At 37.4% G+C, this 22,479-nt stretch overlaps 1 protein-coding gene across 6 annotated transcripts in view; it reads right to left on the bottom strand.

The window, feature by feature from the left end:
• LOC129783027 (rapamycin-insensitive companion of mTOR-like) overlaps nucleotides 1-22,479 on the bottom strand; it is a 109,195-nt gene that overhangs the window by 61,660 nt on the left and 25,056 nt on the right. For 4 of the 6 annotated variants that reach the window (XM_055792680.1, XM_055792679.1, XM_055792678.1 and 1 more), the window contains 7 exons: nucleotides 20,730-20,794; nucleotides 8,262-8,393; nucleotides 7,188-7,251; nucleotides 2,758-2,884; nucleotides 1,616-1,785; nucleotides 1,317-1,384; nucleotides 454-521 (listed from right to left, as the gene is read on the bottom strand). In XM_055792680.1, the coding sequence (XP_055648655.1) occupies nucleotides 454-521; nucleotides 1,317-1,384; nucleotides 1,616-1,785; nucleotides 2,758-2,884; nucleotides 7,188-7,251; nucleotides 8,262-8,393; nucleotides 20,730-20,794 (694 nt within the window). Of the gene's footprint in view, nucleotides 1-453; nucleotides 522-1,316; nucleotides 1,385-1,615; nucleotides 1,786-2,757; nucleotides 2,885-6,387; nucleotides 7,018-7,187; nucleotides 7,252-8,261; nucleotides 8,394-20,729; nucleotides 20,795-20,918; nucleotides 20,948-22,479 lie in introns of those variants that run through there. The other 2 variants (XM_055792683.1, XM_055792682.1) reach the window with 2 other exon arrangements.

Genomic DNA, 22,479 nt, shown 5'->3' on the forward strand with positions numbered 1-22,479 from the left:
GTGTTTCAGTTGCACAACAGTATCAGAAGAACGTTATTCATTTTAATATCTCATTTCCACATTTACCATTATGTCAGAGGAAAAGAGCTTGGTGGGACACTTGGGTAGCACAGGTGCTGGTATAGGATTTGTAAACAGTACAGGTACAGAATCATTACAAAATAAGTTAAAGATGGGAGAAAAGGATATATCCCAACTGATCAACTTACAAGCTCAATGGATGCCTACTGCGTTCTAACCTCAAAAGCTCACATTAAAATATGATACTGAATTCTTACAATTGTTTAAGTTGTCACAAGTCAATCAGCAGAACAGTACCATTGTAGGAAGGCATCAACAGAAATTATACAGATCAAGAGACAGATTCTGTGCTTAAATAAATCACTTTTTTACACTAGAAAGTAAAATTCCCCTTCCAATCATCCAACTTAGAAAAAACAAAAAAAACCTTACCTGCCCATGATCGAAATGCTGCCACTATTCCCATTTTACTAGCTAGGAACCGTGCTTCTCTGTCCTCTCTGTCATTAAAATAACAAATGTCACAATACACAGTTAATTACTGTAAAACAAACAGTGTTACTAACATAGCAAGTAAAAAGTAGTAAACTGAAATTTTAGATGGGGGACAAAATTCAGAGTAAGAAAAATCTGTTACTACATATATATGTATGCAATGTGTACACACACACACAGAGGTTAGAATTTTTAAAGTATTGTTACTTTTCTTTTTTTAGTGGAGGTTCCACAGTAGGAGGTTCACATCAAAAGTGATCTATATTTGGTTGGATGATTCACTCTGAAGCCTTCACTGACAGTAAGACTACAGCAAGGTCTTAGAAACTCTCAAGGACAAAGGCTGCAGGACCTCTCCGGACAGCCTGTTCCAACGCTTGACTGGCCTCACATAATATATTTATTCCCCCCCCCGATATCAAGTTAGAACCTCTTGTTTCCATTTCTGAGCCTGATCATACAACCATCAAACATAAAACTAGCTCAAATGCAAACTCCTCGTTGCTGATGTTTAAAGCTAGATAAAAAAGAAACCCATACCTGAAGTAAATTGTGATGATTTTTTAAAGTAAAAGAAATATAATGAGGGGAAGGGAAGAAGGGTAAAACTAATTTTCCCTTTTAAATCTGAAACACTTAACAATATTTTAGTAAGTTGCATTCTAACCTACTATCATATTCAACTTCAAATAGTTTAATATTATCTAATTGCCTTTATCTTGTCACTTTGGAAAGAAAAATAGTTTAATTCCAATACCATGAACACAACTAGCAGCATAAGTAGCAGCACTAACACTTACTTGAGTTGTCCTTCTGCTGTGTCTGGATTATGCCTGTAGTGAAAATCTGTGTAAGGAGCTAAAATTCGCTAAACAAAAGAAAGACATGCATTACTTTCACATGAGAATAGTTAACAAATCCCAGTCCAATCCATCATGTTATTCCTACTTTATAAATAATTAAGCTCTTAGCCCAAAATGTTGCATTTAAACATTTTGCACTAATACAGAGGGTGAAATCTGAAGTGAAAATGTTTAAAAATTTTCATTAGTAATACAATATTTAACTTCTGTCACTACACAAGTAAAACTGAACTCACCTCTAACTCTAGATCTGCTCGCACATACTGTCGGGTCTTTGGATGATTAATGAGGTGCAAAACTGTAGTTATCAAAGCCTCATTTATTCGGCTTATCTGACAATCAATCACATTTTTCAAGATGGTACTTAAACCACCCCGAAGAGCCACCACCTCGGGATTCTGAAGTGCTAAATAAAGAAAAAGACATCACTCCGGCTAACGATATGAAAGAAAACATTTCATGACTTCCAAAGCAACAAACTTCTCTGATTAGCACATATATCTTTTCCTTCCTAAACACTGCTGAGGCATACAATAAAGCTTTGAATGACTGATATTAGCAATAAATTGAGATTTTTTGATTAATTTATAATCAACAAAAATACTGGTCAGTCAGTCGCCACTGTGCAGCAATTTCCCAGCTTATTTCCAACCAAGTTTCCATACATTAGCGTCTGAATTTCCCTGCAAAAAGGTGTTGTGTTTCACTGGACTGACATGGATAAAATGTTTATATAAGAATATAAATGAGTAACAGATTGTTTAGTTCTTTAAAAGAGAAGTTTGTATCTTGAAAATGTTGCTGAAGTTATTTCTCATTGATTGATATAAAACTGAAAAAAATCTTTAAAAATAAGCACCCACACACAAGTATAGGGAGTTAATATAAATCACTGTCCAGATAGCCTTTACGTGGACACAAATACTGACTTCCAGAAGACAGCTAATCACAATACCCACTGTAAAAAATTTTAAAGGAAAATATTTTTTAGTTTTCTGAACACTTGTACATTTGTCAATACCACGTGTATGGAACTTTACCTACTTCCAATCCACTAGTTTTAGAAACATCAACTGCACAGGGAAACATTTTTAAAGTAATGCAAAAATTGGCAAGTCTTAAAGTACCTGAAATCTTCAGGTACTTCACTTAAGAGATTTTGATTTTAAGTTAAAGTGATTTTGTTTTATATCAAAGTAATGACTAAAATATATTAAATGGACTTTAAGAACATTTAACATCTGATTCATTAGTTATTAAACAAATACCCTTAATTATTTGAATACAATCTATGTAATAGGAATCCACAGAAAAGAATCTTAGAAGACTGTTGACAACCACATCAAAATTTTTCTTAATTAGCTTTCAGTTATCTTACCTAGTTCACAGATAATGGCTATACACGCTCGAACCATTCTGTCTCTTTCTTGAAGACCATCATTTCCAACTGCTATTAAAGAATTAGTAATAGAACTGGGGAACAATGAAGCATTCACAGTGATCATCTGCCAAAAGTGAAAGAAAAAGCCCTCTTGTTTCTTAATAATATTTCTTTAAATATACTCACAGATTCACTAGCATTTTGTTTCCTAGATACTACCAGACCACTCCATATATTACTTGGTTGTATCCTGCAAATCCAAAAAACACTTTCTTTTGTTCTTGAAATTCTTCATTCATCAATTTACCATTCTCTTCCTGCTTCTTTTTTTTTTTTATTTTATATTATTTTATTATAAGAAAGAGTAAAAAAACCCTGACTGTTGCAGAGAGGACTACTGCTACCTTCAGATTTTTTCCAAGAATTTCTTTATTGCAAGAGAACACTATCCAATAACACAGAGCAGATTACAAACTCTTCTAGAAGATTCATTCATGCTGCACCAGATATCTATCTTCAATACCTATTCAATTTTTTTAATTAGCCAAGACTAAACTCTCTTGTTTTGTAGAGAGATCCTTAGGCTGCTGCAGACTACAAAAAAGGACAGTCAACAAAAGAAGCTGCTATAGTATTTAGAAGGCAACTGTCAGCAACACCCCTATATCCTCTTGTAAAGTACCTGATCTTCCTAAAACTGCTGTGTAATAAAACTTCATCATAAGTTATATAGCTATATACGTCACAAAAAAACTCACACACTTTAAACACAATAAACTTTAAAAGTTTTTAGATGTTCAGTGGATACTGAGCATTTTTTAACATCTCAATTTTATTTATTAGTAGAAAAAAATGTGACATGGTTGAGTGGGTTATAACAAATTATGCTGTTCCCTTTTTAAGCAGTCAGACAAAAAAAACTATTTCCCCTTATTAATACATCTGTTTAACTATAGTGATGTTCATGTTCCATAGTATACAGGATATGTATATTGAATTTTAGCAAACTATGAAAAAATGTGAATAGAGAGCTACTCAGCCTTTGTAGTCAAAGTCTCATTTGGAGGGTGAAGTGGGGTTTTTTTGGCTTTAATGTGTGCACAGGGTTTTTCTCTTTTAATCTGGTATAAATCCTGCTTGTCCTAAACTAGCTTCCGAGGATTTCCATGACACAGGAGCTCTTCAGTAGTATAAAGGAGCACTGGCTGTTAAAATCTGTTCTATTCTGTCTCAAATTTATTGTAAATTGGTTTTAGTTTTTAACTGAAGAATGAATAACCAAGGTTTAATTTAATATCCCTTTTGTTTCCAACAAAAGCAGACTTATATCCATTATTTTTCCAAAACAGCTTTGTCCTATATTCATTTTACAGCTCCCTTAGATGTCTTACAGTTATTTGTTCAGAGGATTACTTCCTCCCATCTTTGCAGAGAATATTAAAATGAAGAGATCAACAATTATGACAAATTTATTTGAATGCTTTAACAAGTTTATTTTTAAGATGTGTTTTTGAGAAACTTGTCATACATAATGTTGTCACCCATAAAACAGGAAGCTTTAAGATAGGACTCTAAATAAAACCCAAACTCTTCCCCACCCACGTAGGTTTTCACTTTTACAGTGGCATGAAATAACAAGAATTAGCAGTAGAATGGGTGTACCAATCCACTCTACAGAATTCTAACCTTTTTTTCTACTGATATTAACATGTACTTAAGCGTGAGGACACAAGCAGCCTCCTAAAACTGTTTTGTTTCATTGTTTTCTTTGGTTTTAAGACATGAAAAGGAAAGATTTCTTCCTTGTAATATTAAATTCCAAGTATTTTAGTAGAATAAATACAAATAATAAATACAGTCCATCTGCCTTCGTTCTGCTCTACATATCAAAATGCAATTCTAAAGACCAAGGACAGGTAATGCAAGGCTACTTACAAGCAGCTATGATGAAATAAGTAACAAGGACTGTGAATTTGGTCTTTAAAGATTCCTTTAAAAAAAAAAAAAAAAGAGGAAGAAAGAAGGTGGTTCATATTATACCTCATCCTGACTTCTGCTTTGAAGATAAAATTTTCTTCCTATTAAATTACTGAAGAATGGACAGAATGAATTCTATTAGATGAAGAAACACTTTTTGAAGCATTGCTAAAGATGACACTGCTAAATTACAAAGCTCTTACTATGAAATGTAGAGGTGATAGTACTAAACACTGCCCCACAGAGTATAGTCAAAAGAGAATATGAGCACTCAAAGTCCTAAAAAAATAATAATCAGAAACCAAGTTTAAAAACTTTAAAGTTGTTTTTCTTTTCTACACTACTTTAACCTGTATCATTTTTTAAACAAGTTTATTAAGTGTCTTTTATAAATTCACAAAACAGGGTTAATATTTTACATTTTGTTCTTTGACTATGAAAACAAAGAGAAGTGAGAGAATGTTTTAAAATTTTATATCCATGCTATTCATTTTAGTTATCAAAGATGAAGTTAAAAACTGCATCCATACTTTGGAACAGAAAACAATAGTTCTGAGATGCTAGTGAAACCCAGTTTAGCTCTTCCACAGCTTATGGTAAATTATCTCCTGCACAAATTAATTAAATCTGATTGTTATATTTGCCATTCATCTCCTCTCTTAAGATCTTCATATAATCTTTTAGGAATCCTGGTATCAAACTACTGAATCTGAAATCTTGCAAGAGATGAGGAAAGATGGGAAAAGGACAAGAGCTGGATAATAAAAAGACATTGTGAAAATACAGAATGTGCCATTCAGGACATGTGCCACAATATCCTTTGTGAAAGAGAGAGTTTCTCAAATATTGACTGCTCTGTGTCAATGCATGCTTAACTGCTGCAGCCCAGACAGGAATGAAAAAGGTGTTAACTTTATTTATAGGCAGGTTGGGTAGCTTTTTGTTTGTCTGACATGATCTTTTAAGAAACAAGGATGTTCTAGGTAGCAAAAGATGTTATGAAACATCATTCATCAACACAGTTCTCGGCATCAGAGAATCATCACCATCCTTGTAAAGCATGTACATTCCATGCGTGTACATCCCATGCACAGCATCTTTGTACAATGACAGAGAAAAAAAAGAAAAAAGCACATGTGATCAGCCATATTTTTTTAACATTTATCTTTCAGGTTCATTTTTTTAAGTCAAACTAATGGATTTATTTCTCTTGCTTCCTCTTGTTTCTTTCAAGCAAGACAGAAGTCTGCTCAACTAGGAAATACTCAAGAAAGCCCAGGAATATGAGGACACATTTCTGACCCATATAAAAACAATTCCTTATAATTGTGTTTCTATTCCATCTTCTGATTTAAGTTATTCTGCCCCTACACTGAAGCTCTTTTTTAAACCAGATTAGCAAAGAACTTTTTAAAATGGTGACTTCCTCAAGGATCCATTCCTTTATGGTTGTGGTTTTTGTTTGGGTGGCGTGGATGTTTAAGCTTTAAAACTTTTTGGCACAATTGTTAATCAAGCGTATTGTCTCTTCTGTAAGAAACCAAGTGAGCTCATTTTAAGAAAAGAAATTGCATATCAAGCTTTCATATTTTCAACCTAAATATATCTATCAAAAAATACATATACACATAAAACAGATTAAATACACACAGCGCTGCTGGGGAACAATTCTTCCAACTACTTCAAACCTTACTTGAGTCTTTGGTAGTTTTTCCTAAGATGCTCAGTAGAAGTAAAAAAATGTAAGCAAGATAAAAAAATAGAAAAGTCCAGTGCAAAGGTACAGTACTATACTGCCTGAAAAAAAAAAGCTTCAGTAGCTGCATATGCCAATTTCTCTAGGATTAACTTGAAAATGCAACTACCACAGCTTCAAACATCTCACATCCATGGGTACACAGGACAGTAACCACCACAGACTAAATAAGCCTTATCATGTATTTGAGAAAAGAACTACAGATAGCTTCAACCTCTGTGGATAAAGCAATAAAGCTAGAAGCATTCCTTCAATTGATTATTCCAGCAATAGCAATTAGCCTCATTTCTGAAATGGCAGAAAATGTCCCATCCTTGATTTACAGATGCTTAAACACACTATACAATAAAGTTAAATCATTAGATGAAACATAATAATATGGTTCTTACACCCTTGCATTCATAATTTGAATTTTTTTTCCAAATCTAATCCAGTTTGATCTCTATCAAAGAAAAATTAGGAGGATTTTTCTAGCCCACTCAAGATTCTCAGTGGTAAGAGGTTAAAATATAAACAAGTCTCAGTATTACCCTTCCTTCTCCCTTTTGAATTATCAGCAGTAATTTCTTCTCACATGATAAAGTGAGGTAAGGTATTAAAGACTGTGTGAAAAATAAAAATGCTGATGGAGAAAACTTGAAATCAGCACAGCTGACTGGCATAGCTGATAAGACCATATATAGTTAGATTTTACCTTTCTGACTAATCGAAGTGCTTGTGTTCTTTCTACTTCATTACTCTGCTGTATGTCAATACACCTAAAATACATTTAAAAACATGTTTTGTTTATAACAGTTAAGGTGAAAGTTAGTGTTGTTAACATCTTGCATTAATATTTATACAACTGAATAAACAGGAGAATATTATGACTGATTGTTTAAAAATTCTGCCTTTCAGCAAGCATACTCATCGTGACTGGTCAATTAGTTACATTTTATATTTTTTCCAGTCATCTTCATTATAATTGAATCACTAGAATGTTCTCAAATATACAGTGATAAGGTGTAACAGCTTCAATAAATATTTTCTGAGCTAGCTGCATTTGTCATTTCAAAAGAAACTAAAAGTATTTGTAACATTTCACATTGTTTTGTGTGTTCTCAGATCAGAAAAGTCCTTTTGCTCCAACAAAATTAAACAGCATGCTAAAATTGACTATATGTGTATATTTATAAAAATACATATATATCAGTATATTAAATCTAACAAGATTTTAACAAAAGAAATGCTAGAAACTATAATATTTAGATCTACTCATGATATTGATCTTACTGTCTCGTTATTAGTTTGTCCTTTAGTATTCTTCTGTTGCGTCATGGATTATGCTTAAATTACAAATTCTTGGGCATGAACTACTTTTTTCCCCTGACTTTGTACTAGAGGCTCTGAAGTACTGTGATAATACAAAGAATCAGAACAACTCCCATAAAACAAACTTAAGACATGAAAATTACTTAAGTTTCAACCTTCTAATAACACCACAGATTAATTTATGATTAGTGACATTTACAATTCAAAAACACCTATAATTTGTCTAATTTTTAAATTACTCATAGTATATCATATATTAGGTCATCTTTTTATTTGGATTAGCTAGTGTTATGTATTATCCCTCTATTTTTAATAAGGGACATTATTAATGTTAAAGAAAAAATACTTTTATAAAGCTACATATCAAGAATGTAAGAAGATATGAAAATACCTTTTGTCACCTCTCTCAACCATGAAAAAACAAGTGATTTACAACAAGAAAGGAAGGGAAAATTACCTGGCTATCAAGTAATCCACTTTCAGCTTTAGCACCTTCTGGAGAATACTGGAGTCTCGAATGAGATAGCGGAGGGCTCGTAATCCTGCTGCTCGCACCTCTTTTGCTTCATTTAGTAAAGCTAACCGCAGACTACAATGAAAAAAACAAGGGGAACAAACAATTATTTAGCAGCATATAGACTTCACCAACTGACATGCAGCTAACACCTACCCATTTAAAATAAAGTTTGATTTCTAAAGAGAAATACTGCATTAATTTTGTCTTTGAGATATTCACCTGTACAGCTGAGAAGGCAAAACTTCACCCTGCCAGCAGATATAGACAATATATTAATCTGAAAAAGCTACAAACCAATTTAAAATTTTTTTTACAGAACAGTTTGTACATCCCTGAAATTATATATTACTAAGACTTCTATATGAGTTGTTATTTGAAAAAACAGCTGAGCACAATATTAGTCCTGAAAAGATATTCTGAATTAGTTGCAATTTTCAAGAAAATTAACAGGTGGAAAGCGTTTCCTCCTCTGCTAGACTGCCAATCCATAACCATGAGTCCTCAACACAATGTCTTCATACCTAAAAGACAAATTTGCACCTTAATTATATGCACCAGTCACTAAAGATGTTATAGCACCAATATGTTTACATGAAATATGAAAGCCATAACGTAAGCAGCCCCACACATCACAGATTTCTAGAGATTTAATTTCAAAATATAACCAAAATGTATTTATCTTTAAATAGATTTTGAAACCATTTTGCTTGCACCAAGGTGAACTATCCTAAACATAAGTATCATCATAATGTATTTTCCTAAATTTACAAGCTAAGTAAAAAGAATGGAGATTTTGAAAACCTCCAGAGATGGAGTTTTGAAGGCTCTAAAAAAAATTTGCCCCTCTTGCCTGACGACAGAGAAAGAAAAAAACCAAAACCAACAAAAAAAGCAACCATCCCCCACACCAACAAAACCAAGAAAAAAACCACAAAACATCAAAAGAACACCAACTCTCAGCCACATATTTTAGTAGGATTGTTTTAGTGGACATCTAAAAAACTAAGTACTTCAGTCAGTGAGACTGAATTTCAACATATACAAATTGAAATTTTATTTCATCTTTTCTTATTCTAGGATAGTCAAGAATGGTAAACAGCTATTCCAAGGACAAAATCTTCTGATTCTTTCTGCAGACAAGTCACCCTGTGTAAAAGTCACTCTGCCATAAACACGTAATAAAGGGACTAACTGTGGGGTCTGTAACAGAACTGCTGGGGTCCTGAGTACTAGAGGCCTACACCAGGGGTCCCCAAACTACGGCCCGCGAGCCGGATACGGCCCCCCAGGGTCCTCAATCCGGCCCCTGGTATTTACAGACACACACCCCCCCCCCCATCTCCTCTGCCGGGCAAGCTCAGTCGGCAGCCTCTGCACTGCGAGGTCCAGCCAACTCGGGCGAATCGCCAGAGCCCCGGCGCGGCAAAGTCCCTTCAGTCCCTTCTGGCCACCCTGTCCGGACTGCGCGGCCGGGCTGAGGAGGGGGGCGGCGGCATCAGCGAGGGGGGCGGCTCCCCCGTCTCTCCCTCCCTCCCTCCAGCTCCCAGGCAGGACAAGCAAGCCAGCACCAGTAGGAAGTGCGCGCACCATCATGTCAAAAAAAAGAACAATTGACTCCGAGTGCGGGGTGTTCCAAGAAAAGTGGACTTCTGATTATTTTTTCACGGAGTACAAAGAGCGAGCTGTTTGTCTGATATGCCAGAATTCAGTGTCTGTGTCAAAGGAATACAATTTGCGTCGACACTACGAAACTCAACATAAAGGTAAATATGATTCTTTGGTCGGACAAGTGAGAAAAGATAAAATATTAAGACTGAAACATGGATTGACAACTCAGCAAAATACGTTTGTGAAGCAAAAGCAGCTCAATATGTCATCACTTCGAGCAAGCTATCAAGTTGCCAAGCTCGTAGCGCGCACTGGCAGAGCATTCACAGAGGGAGAATTTGTTAAAGAATGCCTTCTTTCTGTGGCCAAAGAGATGTGTCCAGAGAAGGCGGATTTATTTAGTACAGTGAGGCTTTCAGGACCTGCAATTACACGAAGGACTGAAGAAATGGGGGAAAATTTGAATCTGCAGTTGCAAAACTCCTCAAAAAAACTTTGCTGTTTCTCATTGGCACTCGCCAAAAGCAATGATGTTCGTGATTCTGCACAACTTCTAATTTTCATTCGTGGGACAAATGATCGTTTCAAAGTCACAGAGGAGCTTGCTGCACTGAAAAGCACCAAAGGAACAACTACAGGAGAGGATATCCATGAGAAAGTTTGCCAAACTATGAACGATTTGGAGCTGGACTGGGGTAAACTATTCAGTGAGACACCTGGTGGTGCTCCTAGCGTGGTGGGGTCCATGAAAGGAGTGGTTGCACACATTAACAAAGAGATGGACAAACGCAGCCATTCACATCCAATAGCCATACACCGCATCATCCACCAACAAGCCCTGTGTTGTAAATCACTGAAGCTGGACTCTGTCATGAAAATTGTGCTTTCTTGTGTTAACTGCATTAGAGCTCACGCACTAAACCACAGACAGTGTCAGGAATTTCTGTCTGAGCTAAATGTTGCCTATGAAGATATTCTGTACCACACAGAAGTCCGCTGGCTGAGTCGAGGGACAGTTTTGAAACGATTTTATGACTTACTTCCACAGGTTTATGATTTTGTGCTTTCTAAAAACAAAGAAGTACCAGAGCTCAAAGATGCAGAACGGAAATGGCACCTTGCGTTTCTGACAGATGTAACAGAGCTACTCAACAATTTCAGTGTCCAGCTTCAAGGAAAGGGGAAGCTCATCTGTGATGTGTATTCACATGTGAAAGCATTTCAAGTCAAATTAGACCTGCTCATTAACCAAGTAAAGGAGGAAAACTTCTGCCATCTCCCCACAACTCAAAACCTGTCTGCAGAAAAACCAGCAGTCGCATTCCCAAACAAAACGTGTATGGATGTACTAGAAATGTTGCAAAAGGAGTTTCAAATTAGATTTAAAGAGCTTCGTCTCCATGAACAGGACATGCAGCTTTTCCGGAACCCATTTTCTGTTGACATTGAAACTGTTGATCCGATTTACCAAATGGAATTGGCCGAGCTACAGACTTGTGACTCGCTGAAAGATGCATTCAAATCAAGCAGCCTTACTAATTTCTATGCGTCTCTCCCCTCAGAGACATATCATAATCTCAGGAACCATGCACTCCAAATTGCAACCATCTTTGGCAGCACCTATGTCTGTGAGCAGACTTTTTCCCAAATGAAACATCTGAAATCTCCAGTCAGATCCAGACTAACTGATGAACACTTGCATCACTTGCTACGACTGGCAGTGACAAATATGGAACCTAACACTGACCATCTCATTAGCCAAAAGCAGGCCCATAGTTCACATTGAAATATTATTGGTTTTTGTTGATTACAATTGTTCTTAATTTAAAATATTGCATTCTTTTCCCTGTTTTTTGTGCACTACTACAAACAAAATATGTGCAGTGTGCATAGGGATTTGTTCATTTTTTTCCAAACTATAGTCCGGCCCCCGACAGTGTCTGAGGGACAGTGAACCGGCCCCCTGTTTAAAAAGTTTGAGGACACATGGTCTTTCTTAACCCACTCTTGTATTGGAGCTTGGCCTTCCTTTCAATTAGTCTTTAACTCTTTTAATTGTCGATGGAGGATTTTAACATCATGCCAGGGATACAGACCATCATCAAGCTGCCCCCAATCCTCCCTGTCCCCCAGAATGTCTGACTCTCCAGCGGGGGGCCCTCTGGCTGGGGAGTGGGGCATCCTTTCGAGGTTCAAGAGGCAGTGCAGAAGGCTGTTTAAAAAGTTTGAGGACCCCTGAAGTAGAGGATCAGGTTTAATTTCTTATGTTTTACAGGGCATGGGTCAATATCGACGGTAGCCTTACGTCCTGAGGCACTTCAACGACACCAACATCGACTGAACCTGGTCTTGACTCCATGTGAAGGCAGCCGCTCAGCTCAGAACAGATCAAGAAAAACGACACAGCTTGCAGAGAGCGTGGTCTGAACTTGGGTTTTAATACATTGCGCATGGTGTGACAAGAAGACTTGGAAAGTCACACGTGCATGTGATCGGGATAGTGTGTTTAAATGTCACTCATGTAATGATCGGGTTGTGTTTTGTTCTGAAGCGAGCAGGTTGTCTGACTTTGTAGCTGTGTTAGCATACTGGTAATCTGCTGTTAATATAGAAAGACAAGTGTCAATACTTAGAGAATAACAATAGTTTTCTTGAGGTTTTAAGCTTAATTAAGGACCTTAGGTGAAGGGTTTTTAGCAGAAATTACTTTCAGGCTTTTAAGATGCTTAGCTTTGCAGTGTATTAATCAGAATAATAAGATAGTTGACAGGATTTGTAGAATTAGAATAAACATTCCTCGAAGCTTGCAGGTGCATTGGAGCAGTTGGAAAAAGGAGGTAAAATGATGGCAACACCTCAAATGTGGATCATGGTTATGTTAATTTGTTTTCTGCCAGGTAGCGAGGGAATTTCTGACATTTTACCCAGAACGAATATTTGGGTAACATGGGCAAATACAGCTGGGGTAACAGATTTTTATCTGAGCTTGCAACAAGCAGATAACCCTTTTCGAACCTGTTTGATAGGTATCCCTTTGCAGGAGAATGAAACAGACTTTGATGGGTATTGGAATCCACAGAGCGTAAGCCTGGCTAACAGAGAAAGCGGTTCTTGTTTAAGCCCAAATGGCAGATATGTTTGGCCCTCTATGTGTTGCGCAGCTTGCCAGAAAACGGTCATTGAGAATTTAAATCAATTATATCAGTTACCTTTACAGGAGTTAAGACTTATTGGCTAGTGTTGTGCCTGTCAAATATGTTAATGTTACTGCAACCACAATGCCAGGTTGTAAAAGCATGTCATCACAGCTCCAACCAGTGAATGGTACAGGAGTTATCTGGTTTGATAAACCGTGGCATAGTTGGTTTACAAGGCAAGGGGAACAGGGCCGGTATGTAGGTTATCTAAATGTCACAGGGCATTCTCTTTAGAGTAACTTAAGAACAGGAGGGTTACATGTAAGCACCACAGGAGGTTTTAAAACTTCCGCCAGGAGTGTTTCTGATTAGTGGAGATAGAGGATGGCCTGGTATTCCCATGCAACCTGTTGGTGGGCCTCGTTACCTTGGACGGTTAACATCGTTTGCTCCTCACATGAAAGATTTATTAAATGCCAATAGGAATTATGGGAGATCACGCAGATCTATTCGAACGTTTGATGATACATGTAATGACAACATACAGCTGCCATCAGTAGCCGCTGCTATAGCCACATCCATTTTTCTTCCAGGAGGAATGGCAGCCATAAATGCAAAAAAATATACGTAGATTAGCATGTTGGGGCCAGAAACAATTTAATTTGACTTCACGAATGATAAGTGAGCTACTTACTGATGTAGAGGGTGTTAGACATGCTACTTTGCAGAATCAAGTTGCCATAGATTTTTTATTGTTAGCACATGGACATGGTTGTGAAGATTTTGAAGGGATGTGTTGTTTCAATTTGTCTGATCACTCAAAAAGCATAGCTCAGCAATTAGCAGCACTGCGCAAGAATATGAAACACGTTACTGAAAGACATGATCCTTTTTCTGACTGGCTCAATAGCCTCGGGCTGAGGGGATGGTTGCAGACTGTAGTTAAAGGAGCACTGGTAGTGTTAATAGTGTTCTTGATTTTGAGATTGTTACTTCCTTGTTTGTTTCAATGTTTGCAACGCATAATGAATGGGTTAAACAGATGTCTAAGAATGGGGTCTGGATTGCTCAAAAACAAAAAGGGGGATTTGTGGAGTGGCTGGAAGAAAACAGACATATTATGAACAATCCAGACCGAATAACTGGGTTGTAATAACAGGCCGCAGCTCTAACAAGCTGCAGGTGTTATGAAGGACATATGCAAGGCCAAGGGAGACAAAGAAACTGTGTATTCACAGAGAGATAAGAGACTTGGACAGAAAGATGAGAAAAAACAGGATGCCTGCACAAGGGGGGAGCAGCGTGTGGGCACCACACCAGGACCAATCATAGGGGAGATGGAAGCGTGTGAACAAGTAGGTTTAACCTATCACCTTTTACATAACAAAGCCTGCGTAGCGTGTGTATTTTTAGCTGTAGAGTATAAATTGCTGTGAGTCTATTAATAAAGGGGCACTAACTTGATCGCATTGGTCATATAAGTTGCGTCCGAGCCTTCTGCGTCAGCACCTACAGGTGATTAGCGTGGCTGCTTGGCAAGAGAATTTGTATGTACAGTTAACACAGAATATTACCCAAATTATAAATAAAACTGATTGTTGGATTTGTACCCAAATGCCAAAACATTCTGGCCATGGAATGCCCTTAATAGGTGTTCCATTGCCATTGAATGTTTCTTGGACAAATGTTACTTTCTGGCAAAATGCCACTCTTGGAAAAGATTCCCAAGCCAAGTGGGACTAGGAGCTAGAAATGGAAACAATAACAGCCAATACCTTGGGAGACCGTTGTTTGGTAAGTTCGGGAAACGGCATGTTTGTCAGAAAATACTCAAAGTGTAACGAATCCATTTCATTGAACAAGACAACTATAGACCCAGCGTTCCAGGCACATAATTATACTGGTCTTCCAGTTCCGGTAGGAACAGGGTGGTATTGGTTGTGTGGCACAGCAGCTCGGAAAACTTTGCCTCTGGGGTAGCAAGGAGTGTGTACCTTAGGCGCTCTGCTTCCTAACATCACTATTATTGATAAAACAACACTAGACCCTGTGAGAAGAGGACAGAGGAGCATTTTGATCAGAAATCAAAGGACAGATAACCCCTTAATTGAAAGGCCGACAGGCTATCATAGCTTTATACGATGGCTAATCCCATCATTGGGAGTTAGTGAGTTAGAGAAAGCTATAGTGAACATCTCAGCTGTAATATAAACAATTGAAAACAAAACTATAGATGCAATCAGAGCCCTCCAAGAAGAAATTACGAGCCTGTCAAAAGTAGTAGCACAAAATCGTATGGCTTTAGATCTATTATTAGCCTCGCAAGGAGGGGTATGTACAATAATTCATGTCAGCTGTTGTATGTACGTAGACCAGATGGCCGAATCACTGCTGACTTACAGGAAATCAGGAAACAGGCAAAGATCTTACATGAAGTAACTCAAGATGACATATCTTGGGGGTTTTCCGAGCTGTGGGAAAAACTGACCTTCTGGTTACCAAATTTAACATGGTTAAAACAATTGTTATAATAATAATAATTATCCTGTTGTCCATAATATTTTGCATAACAGTTTGACGCGGCTTGTGGTGTTTCCAAAACACAGGAGATTCCTATAGTGAATGGAAGAAAAATCAATTACAATGGAAACTAGAGTCCAACAAATATTTTGAAAAATTGTTAGATAAAAAACCAATGTATTAGATTGAGTATAGTAAAAGAATTTACTAATTTTCTAGAAAAGGGGGGACTGAGGGAAGGGGTTAAAGAAATTTTAGTAGATCTAATTGCTTAACGATTACCTAGACTGTTGTTGATAAATAATGCTTTGTTTTACTAACCATTGTGTAAATTAACTGAAGCAAGGAGTCTACACTTCCTCCTGAAGGACAGTTCGTGATGAGAACTAGCTAAAACCAACTCTATAGTTTGGACAAAGACCAAGGAACAACTGAGTCTGCGAAGAAAGAAGGTAAAAAGTTCAGAGCGAGGGAGACTACCAAGACCTTCGTCCCCACAACCCCCACCAAGAGGCACCACACAAGCATAGTTGGGAGGGACTTATGGAAATGACTTCTTGGAACTAATTTTAATATGAAGCGGGGCTAGGTTATGAATATGTATATGCATATTTGGAAATCTTATGTATATGCAGCATTTGATTATATAAATTGAGGCAAATTGTTGACCCGGGCGCGTATGGCTTTGGGGGGTAGTGCTGCCCAGCGCTGAATAAACATACCTATTTTACAATCTGATAAGATTGTGGAGTCTGATTCTGCCCGTCACTACTGAGTGATTTTAAAAGGAACCTTATATAAATAAAATGTCAGTTTGCATTTTTGTCCCAGAGTACAGCCCCAAGTCTCCAGAATTTTTTTCCTCACTGCTCAAGATGATTTTCAGATGGGTAAGTTCACAGCTCTGTGAATCATTGTTATACCTATTTTTCATGTGAGCCATTTCCTCTATATTTGTAACAAGTTATAAGTCTTCTGCTCTGTGAAAGTATATTCATGAATGTCTCTTTCTGAACATATAAACCAAAGAAATGTTTCTGGTTCCAGTAACAGTGAAGTTTTCCCAATGTAAGCCAGCATGTTTCAGCATTACAAGCTGATGGCCAACACACATTATAACCATTTTATGCAAAAAGATTTTAAACAAACATTGCCATAATTCTACATTCACAAGAAGGAGAAAAAGAGTATAACTTAAGTGTCTCTACATGATGAAGCACTCGTAAACAAGGAGCAAAAACATAGCCTAGTTGCTCTCATAACCAATCCCAATTACTATGTGTCTGTGCTCACTCTAACTAGAAACATCTGCCTAACCACCACCATTAACAAGCTAATGAATATTTCTGAATGTAAGGAACTGATATATTGATAATTGCCTTAAACATTGCTTAGTGCACAAATTCAAGCAGAAATGGCGCAAAGCTGTTCTGCTCAAATTGGAGAGGAACAAATCAGCTGTAGCTATTGCAAAGTGAGCTGCTGTTGCCTAACATGGTAACCACAAAGTGGTACTGAAAGGGTTAAGGCCCAAGAACAAGGAAGATGCCATAAGCACCATACGTACTTACCTGAACAAAAGAGGCTCTGGGAAAATTTTACCTTACAGAGATGTGCAGGACCATAACGATAAGAAAGTTACAAAAGAATGGCAACAATAGAAGACTCGGAGACCACCAGGAGAGACTACTGCACATGCGGACCAGACACTTGCATATGCTAATGAGTTCCAGGAAATCCCATGTATATGTGTAACTATGGTATATAGCCTCTGAAAGTTTGCCAGATTGTTGGAGCACTTATGGTGGAACTATCCCCAGTCCTACCCCAACGCTGTAATAAAGAATGCCTTGTTTAATAACAGTCTGCTGTTATTTTTATTCTGTCAGACTCCTTACTCAGCCACACCTAGCCTCCCACTTCAGCAAGGTTAGAAAGCAAGGGGGTTTGGATGCTGCCGATCTTTGTATCAGCACAGGATGTAATGGCTTTAGGTCTTGCAAAGGCAAGATCTAGCTAGCACTTCCTGGAAAAAACTTCCGTGGTAACAAGGCAACTGCTCATGCACAGCAGGGGTTGCCTAAACCCCTCACGACCACTGATGAGGACCCCCTGGGACCACTGCTCACACACAGACCACACCCACCCTCACTTTGTATGTAAATGAGGAGGTGTCCTCTCTAAAGCATAACACCTGAAATGATGATGGTAGAAGCCCCACCCAAACTTTCAAGACACCCAGGGTGAAGAGGATCTTCTTAGATCCATAGGTGGTAATATTCATTCTCCTCTCTTTATTGAATAGTGACTAGATCTAAGTAACATGTGGCACGGGACTTGCTTATCCAGGTAAGGTAATTGTCACTGAATTTAACCACATCTTGTATTTTGTGTTAATAAAGCTGGCTGGTTGGTGTTGTTTCACCTTAATTCAGTCCAAGGGAATCACAAACTTAGTTGCTGGTCCCAAGGGGAGCGAGTTCATCCTACATGACTCTTTGGGTCACAATACTGAATTATGCCTTACACTAACAGCAAAATACAAATTCAGAAACATGGAAAAAAGTTATTGGGAAAGAGAATCCAAACGAAAAAGCTAGTCGGTTTTACAAAATAACACTGCTTGCTCTAGTTGCTCCTCTACATAGCTTGCTCACTCTTTGCTGCTTTCAGCGCATGTTAATAACCTTCAACCCTGACAAATATGTTGCCCTCATGCTTTTATGATCTAATCTCTCAGAAGATGACACGTTCTGAGATTAAATACACCAGGATCCCAGTGTCAGCATAATACAGATGCAGTTGTGATGAATGCCAATTAAAACAGTGACAGCTGTTTGCAATTACTTTTAATTTGCAAGTTTTCAACACTGTTATCAGGCTCCTCTTTGAGGTATGCAGTTAGAGTAGGGTTTGAGTTCATAATTTGTTAGTCCTTTGAGTAGGCTTCTGCTAGAGAACTGCATGAAAGGCTTTAGCAGAAGGCTTTGCATGATCTGCTACTGTTTCCCTGAAAAATACTTCCTAAAGGATAAAGGAACTTTAGCTATGAAGGGAATTTGAGTACGGGACACTGCCCAGATGAACCGTTCAACACAATTTGCCTGTAGTGTTCCCTATCCTCAATAATAAATGTTAAACTTTACATATAAATATACAAGTTAAGCTCTACAAGCAGGTACCTATGATAAAGTTCTGAAAATATCTACCCAAGGAGAAGAAAAGTTAAGGTTGCTTTTAAGCCCCACTTGCCAAGTCTCAGACCAATTTTAAAAGTAGGGTGTCTTCTCTCCTTGCCCTTAGGCAGGGGTCCTCAAACTTTTTAACCAGGGGGCCAGCGCAGATGAAGGGGCAGGCAGTCATCTGCGGCTGCTTGGGTCCCGTCCCCCCCCCCCCCCCCCCAACCCCCGGCAGGGGGGTTCTGTAAATACCAGGGGCCGGATTGAGGACCCTGGGGGGCCGTATCCAGCCCACGGGCCGTAGTTTGAGGACCCCTGCTTTAAGGTTTTCCATTCATGCTTCTCAACATGTTTATTCTGTAGAACAAAAAAGTTTTCCTATAGAAATTAAGATAAACTTGAGAACATCAGAGCAAATTACAGAACTCCCATATTATTTCCGAAGGACTTAGCCTACCCTCAAGGTAATTTCCTAAATTAATTAAAAAGCTCAGTATATGCAGGTTACTCAGAGTAGCTGTATAGCAAAATAACCTGCAAACAGAATACTACTGCAGAATGGCTATAATCCTGTAGGGCAAAATTTTTAAAATTGCTTGAAATATCTGTATTTCATAAAAACAATCCATCCTATAAATATTTCTGAAAAAGCACCAACCAGCACAATTATGGTTGTTAATATCTATTTGGGTTGTATGCTTGAGCTTTGAAAATTATCACTATAGCAGAATAATTACATATATGTATAAAAAATTTGCTTCTCATGTACATACACAGAAGAATCACTGGACTGACCAAAGTAACATTGCTAACCAAGATAATTTTCCTGCTCAGTCTTTAATTTTTTGAGAAACTGTTTTTGCCTTCTTTTTTTTTTTTTTAAGTAGAAGGCTGTTTTTCTTCACTTGTCTGCTTAGAATAATAATTTTATCTGCTCCTTATCAATATCCTTAATTATGTTTGGATTAGCAGATCTTTATGCAAACTTTTTCCTATAAAAATAAACAATAGTATTTGTATAACCTTTTAAGACCTGTATTTAAAAATATTTGGTAAAGAACTCTGAATTTTGAAGTTATACTCTTAAGTGATGTTTAGTCCCGTCATAAAACACTATAATAGATTACATAAATAAGATCAGAAGACAATAACCTATTAAAGCTCACAGCAAAATGCAGATTCACAAAACCACTTATTAACATTTTTTAGCTCTAGCAAGGAAAATCAGTTCTATTTAACAAAACAACTTACAATATTTCCACAAGAAAAAGTACTAGGTTTTCCCAAATTTTTACCTAAAGAGTAACTAGCTTTTCTAAGCTTGCTTGCTTTTTAAAGTCATATAACTAAACTGAACGAACACCTAAATTATATTAAATACTAGATTTTAGTTGTTTCTGCCACCAATGCTAAGCCTCAAGACAAGTTTACCAATGTCTGTGCAAAAACACAGAAGTTCTGGAAAAAAGCATGTAATTACTTTTGACTGTCAAATGGCAACACAATATAGGGAAATTCCCCTTGAAAGTACATACACAGGGTGTTTTACTAGCAAGGAAAGCAATGCTACAAAGATATTCACATCAAATTAATGTAAAATATTTATCTTTAAATCCTGGTTCTACATCAAGAGTATGCTCTAAATTCTGTAAGAGCACATTTACTAAAAGTGCTTTCTCCAAGTACTGAGATATTTAGAAGTATCTTTTACATTTATGAGGAATATAATAAAGAAATCCATACTTTATTTTGGAGGGGGTTTTCCCCCTCTTTGCGCAAAAGCATATAATGTATTTAATTTTACTCATTAAAATATTTTTAAGGCACATATATTTGCATTGTGAAATTTCAAACACATTAAAACTACAAAATACTTGCTCAAGAGTACAACAAAAAAATTTATTTAATTGCACCTAGAATAATTAAAGTAGCCTAGTATTGCTCTAGTGCTCCTTACTACTTACCATATTATGATGCCGTCATATGTAAAACCTAGCTTTTCTTCAGCATGGCCAGTATTACAAAGAAGCTGAAAATAGAAGAAAACATCTATTACTAATAAGTCTTTAAAAATGACTATGTAAAACTGAAGATTTCTGGAAATGCTTTCGAAGAAAGCTGAGGAATTTCATTGATGGCAAGAGGAAATTTACCAACTTCAGACTTCCCTGAGAATTTCTGCTGTCAGTATTCTATGCTATATACATCAGAAACACAAACCTGTGGCCTCTCATACTAGAAAAAAGTTTGCACAATTATGTAGACTGCCTACAGGTTAATTTTTCAACTCCAGATTGCTCCTCTTGCTGCCTTTAAGTTATTTTCAGAAGGGCTATTAGTTGTGCAATTGGTAACCTGAGCAGAGATGAAAAAGACTGAAGTCAAAGCACATCTGCATTCAAAAAAGGACTTAGGTGAATAGTGAATGCTGTACCACTTATGTAAAGGATGACGCACCTATGTTTAGTTAGAAGTCAGGAAATGTCCAAGGACCCTCATTGCCACATGACGGATGCACAGACTGCTAAGTCCTTGGGTTGGTTATCTTTAAAAAGGGACATTTGGTCTTAGATTCCTGTTGTACATGCAACGTGGCGAAGATGGAAACTTTAAACACGGCCGCTGAGGAATAGAGTCTACATAGAGACAACTCCTCAAGGACATTGTCCAGGCACAAGATATGTTAATGTTGTTAACTTGAAGATATACTAGGTCCTTGAATGGAATGTGCTAATTGTCCAGGTGCCAGATATGTTAATGATTTCCCAGAAAGTTAATGAATAGACATGAGTGACTTGTATAAAGAGGGGGCTGAAACGTTCCCTCGGTGTGCATGACTTTGGTGGAGCAATCCCCCATGCACCCAGCGCTGCCGAATAAAGATAACCTCTGCTCGCTTGAATACTGCTGACTGATTCTTCAAATCATAGGTGAGTTTTGAAGCAAAGACTGATACTGATGGTTCACTGTCATTATTTTGCCACAGCAGCACAGGCATAGAAAAAAGGCACCACCAAAAGCCCTTAAGTGACATTTGGCCTGGCCTGCCATCGATTCCATAGAATTTGTACCTCTGAAAACAATCAGTGCAAAGGCTGAATTTATACACATAAAAAGACACCAATAAACTGTTGCAAATTCCAAACATTTGAACCATATCTGTCTATTTTGAGCACAAAACTGAAGATTTACAAGTAAAATTTTCACGTCCAAAACCGATCTCAAAAGGGGCAGGCAATCTAGCACATGCCTATGTTTTAGCCTCTTGAGAAAAGGAAAACTGTCTCTTCTGTAAGAAGAGCTGATGCTGTTCTCCTTTGCAAGAGCGGCAAAGAAATTCCTACTTATCTCATTTACTACCCCTAGTTAAAATTATAAAATACTTTAATATTAAGTCCAATTCCCAAAGCACTTCGAAAAACTCAAGTGACTAATACTGATTGCAATAGCTGTGCACTTTGTCCTTTTTGAAGGAGGTTCCAGTTTTGCTTTCAGTTCTGAGCCAGTATGGTATTAGCCATTTCTCCTCAGTGAGGAATTCAGGAAGACTTTGTGCCAACTAGTGAATCTCTCTGTTATAATATTATTAAAATATATCAAGACTGTGCCATGTTCATGTTCTGTGCCAAGTGCAAGGTTCTGCACCTGGGTTGGGGCAACCCCCAGTATCAATACAGGCTGGGCAGAGAATGGATTGAGAGCAGCCCTGAGAAG

This window comes from Falco peregrinus, chromosome W (genome assembly GCF_023634155.1).
Source record: "Falco peregrinus isolate bFalPer1 chromosome W, bFalPer1.pri, whole genome shotgun sequence".
NCBI lineage: Eukaryota > Metazoa > Chordata > Aves > Falconiformes > Falconidae > Falco > Falco peregrinus.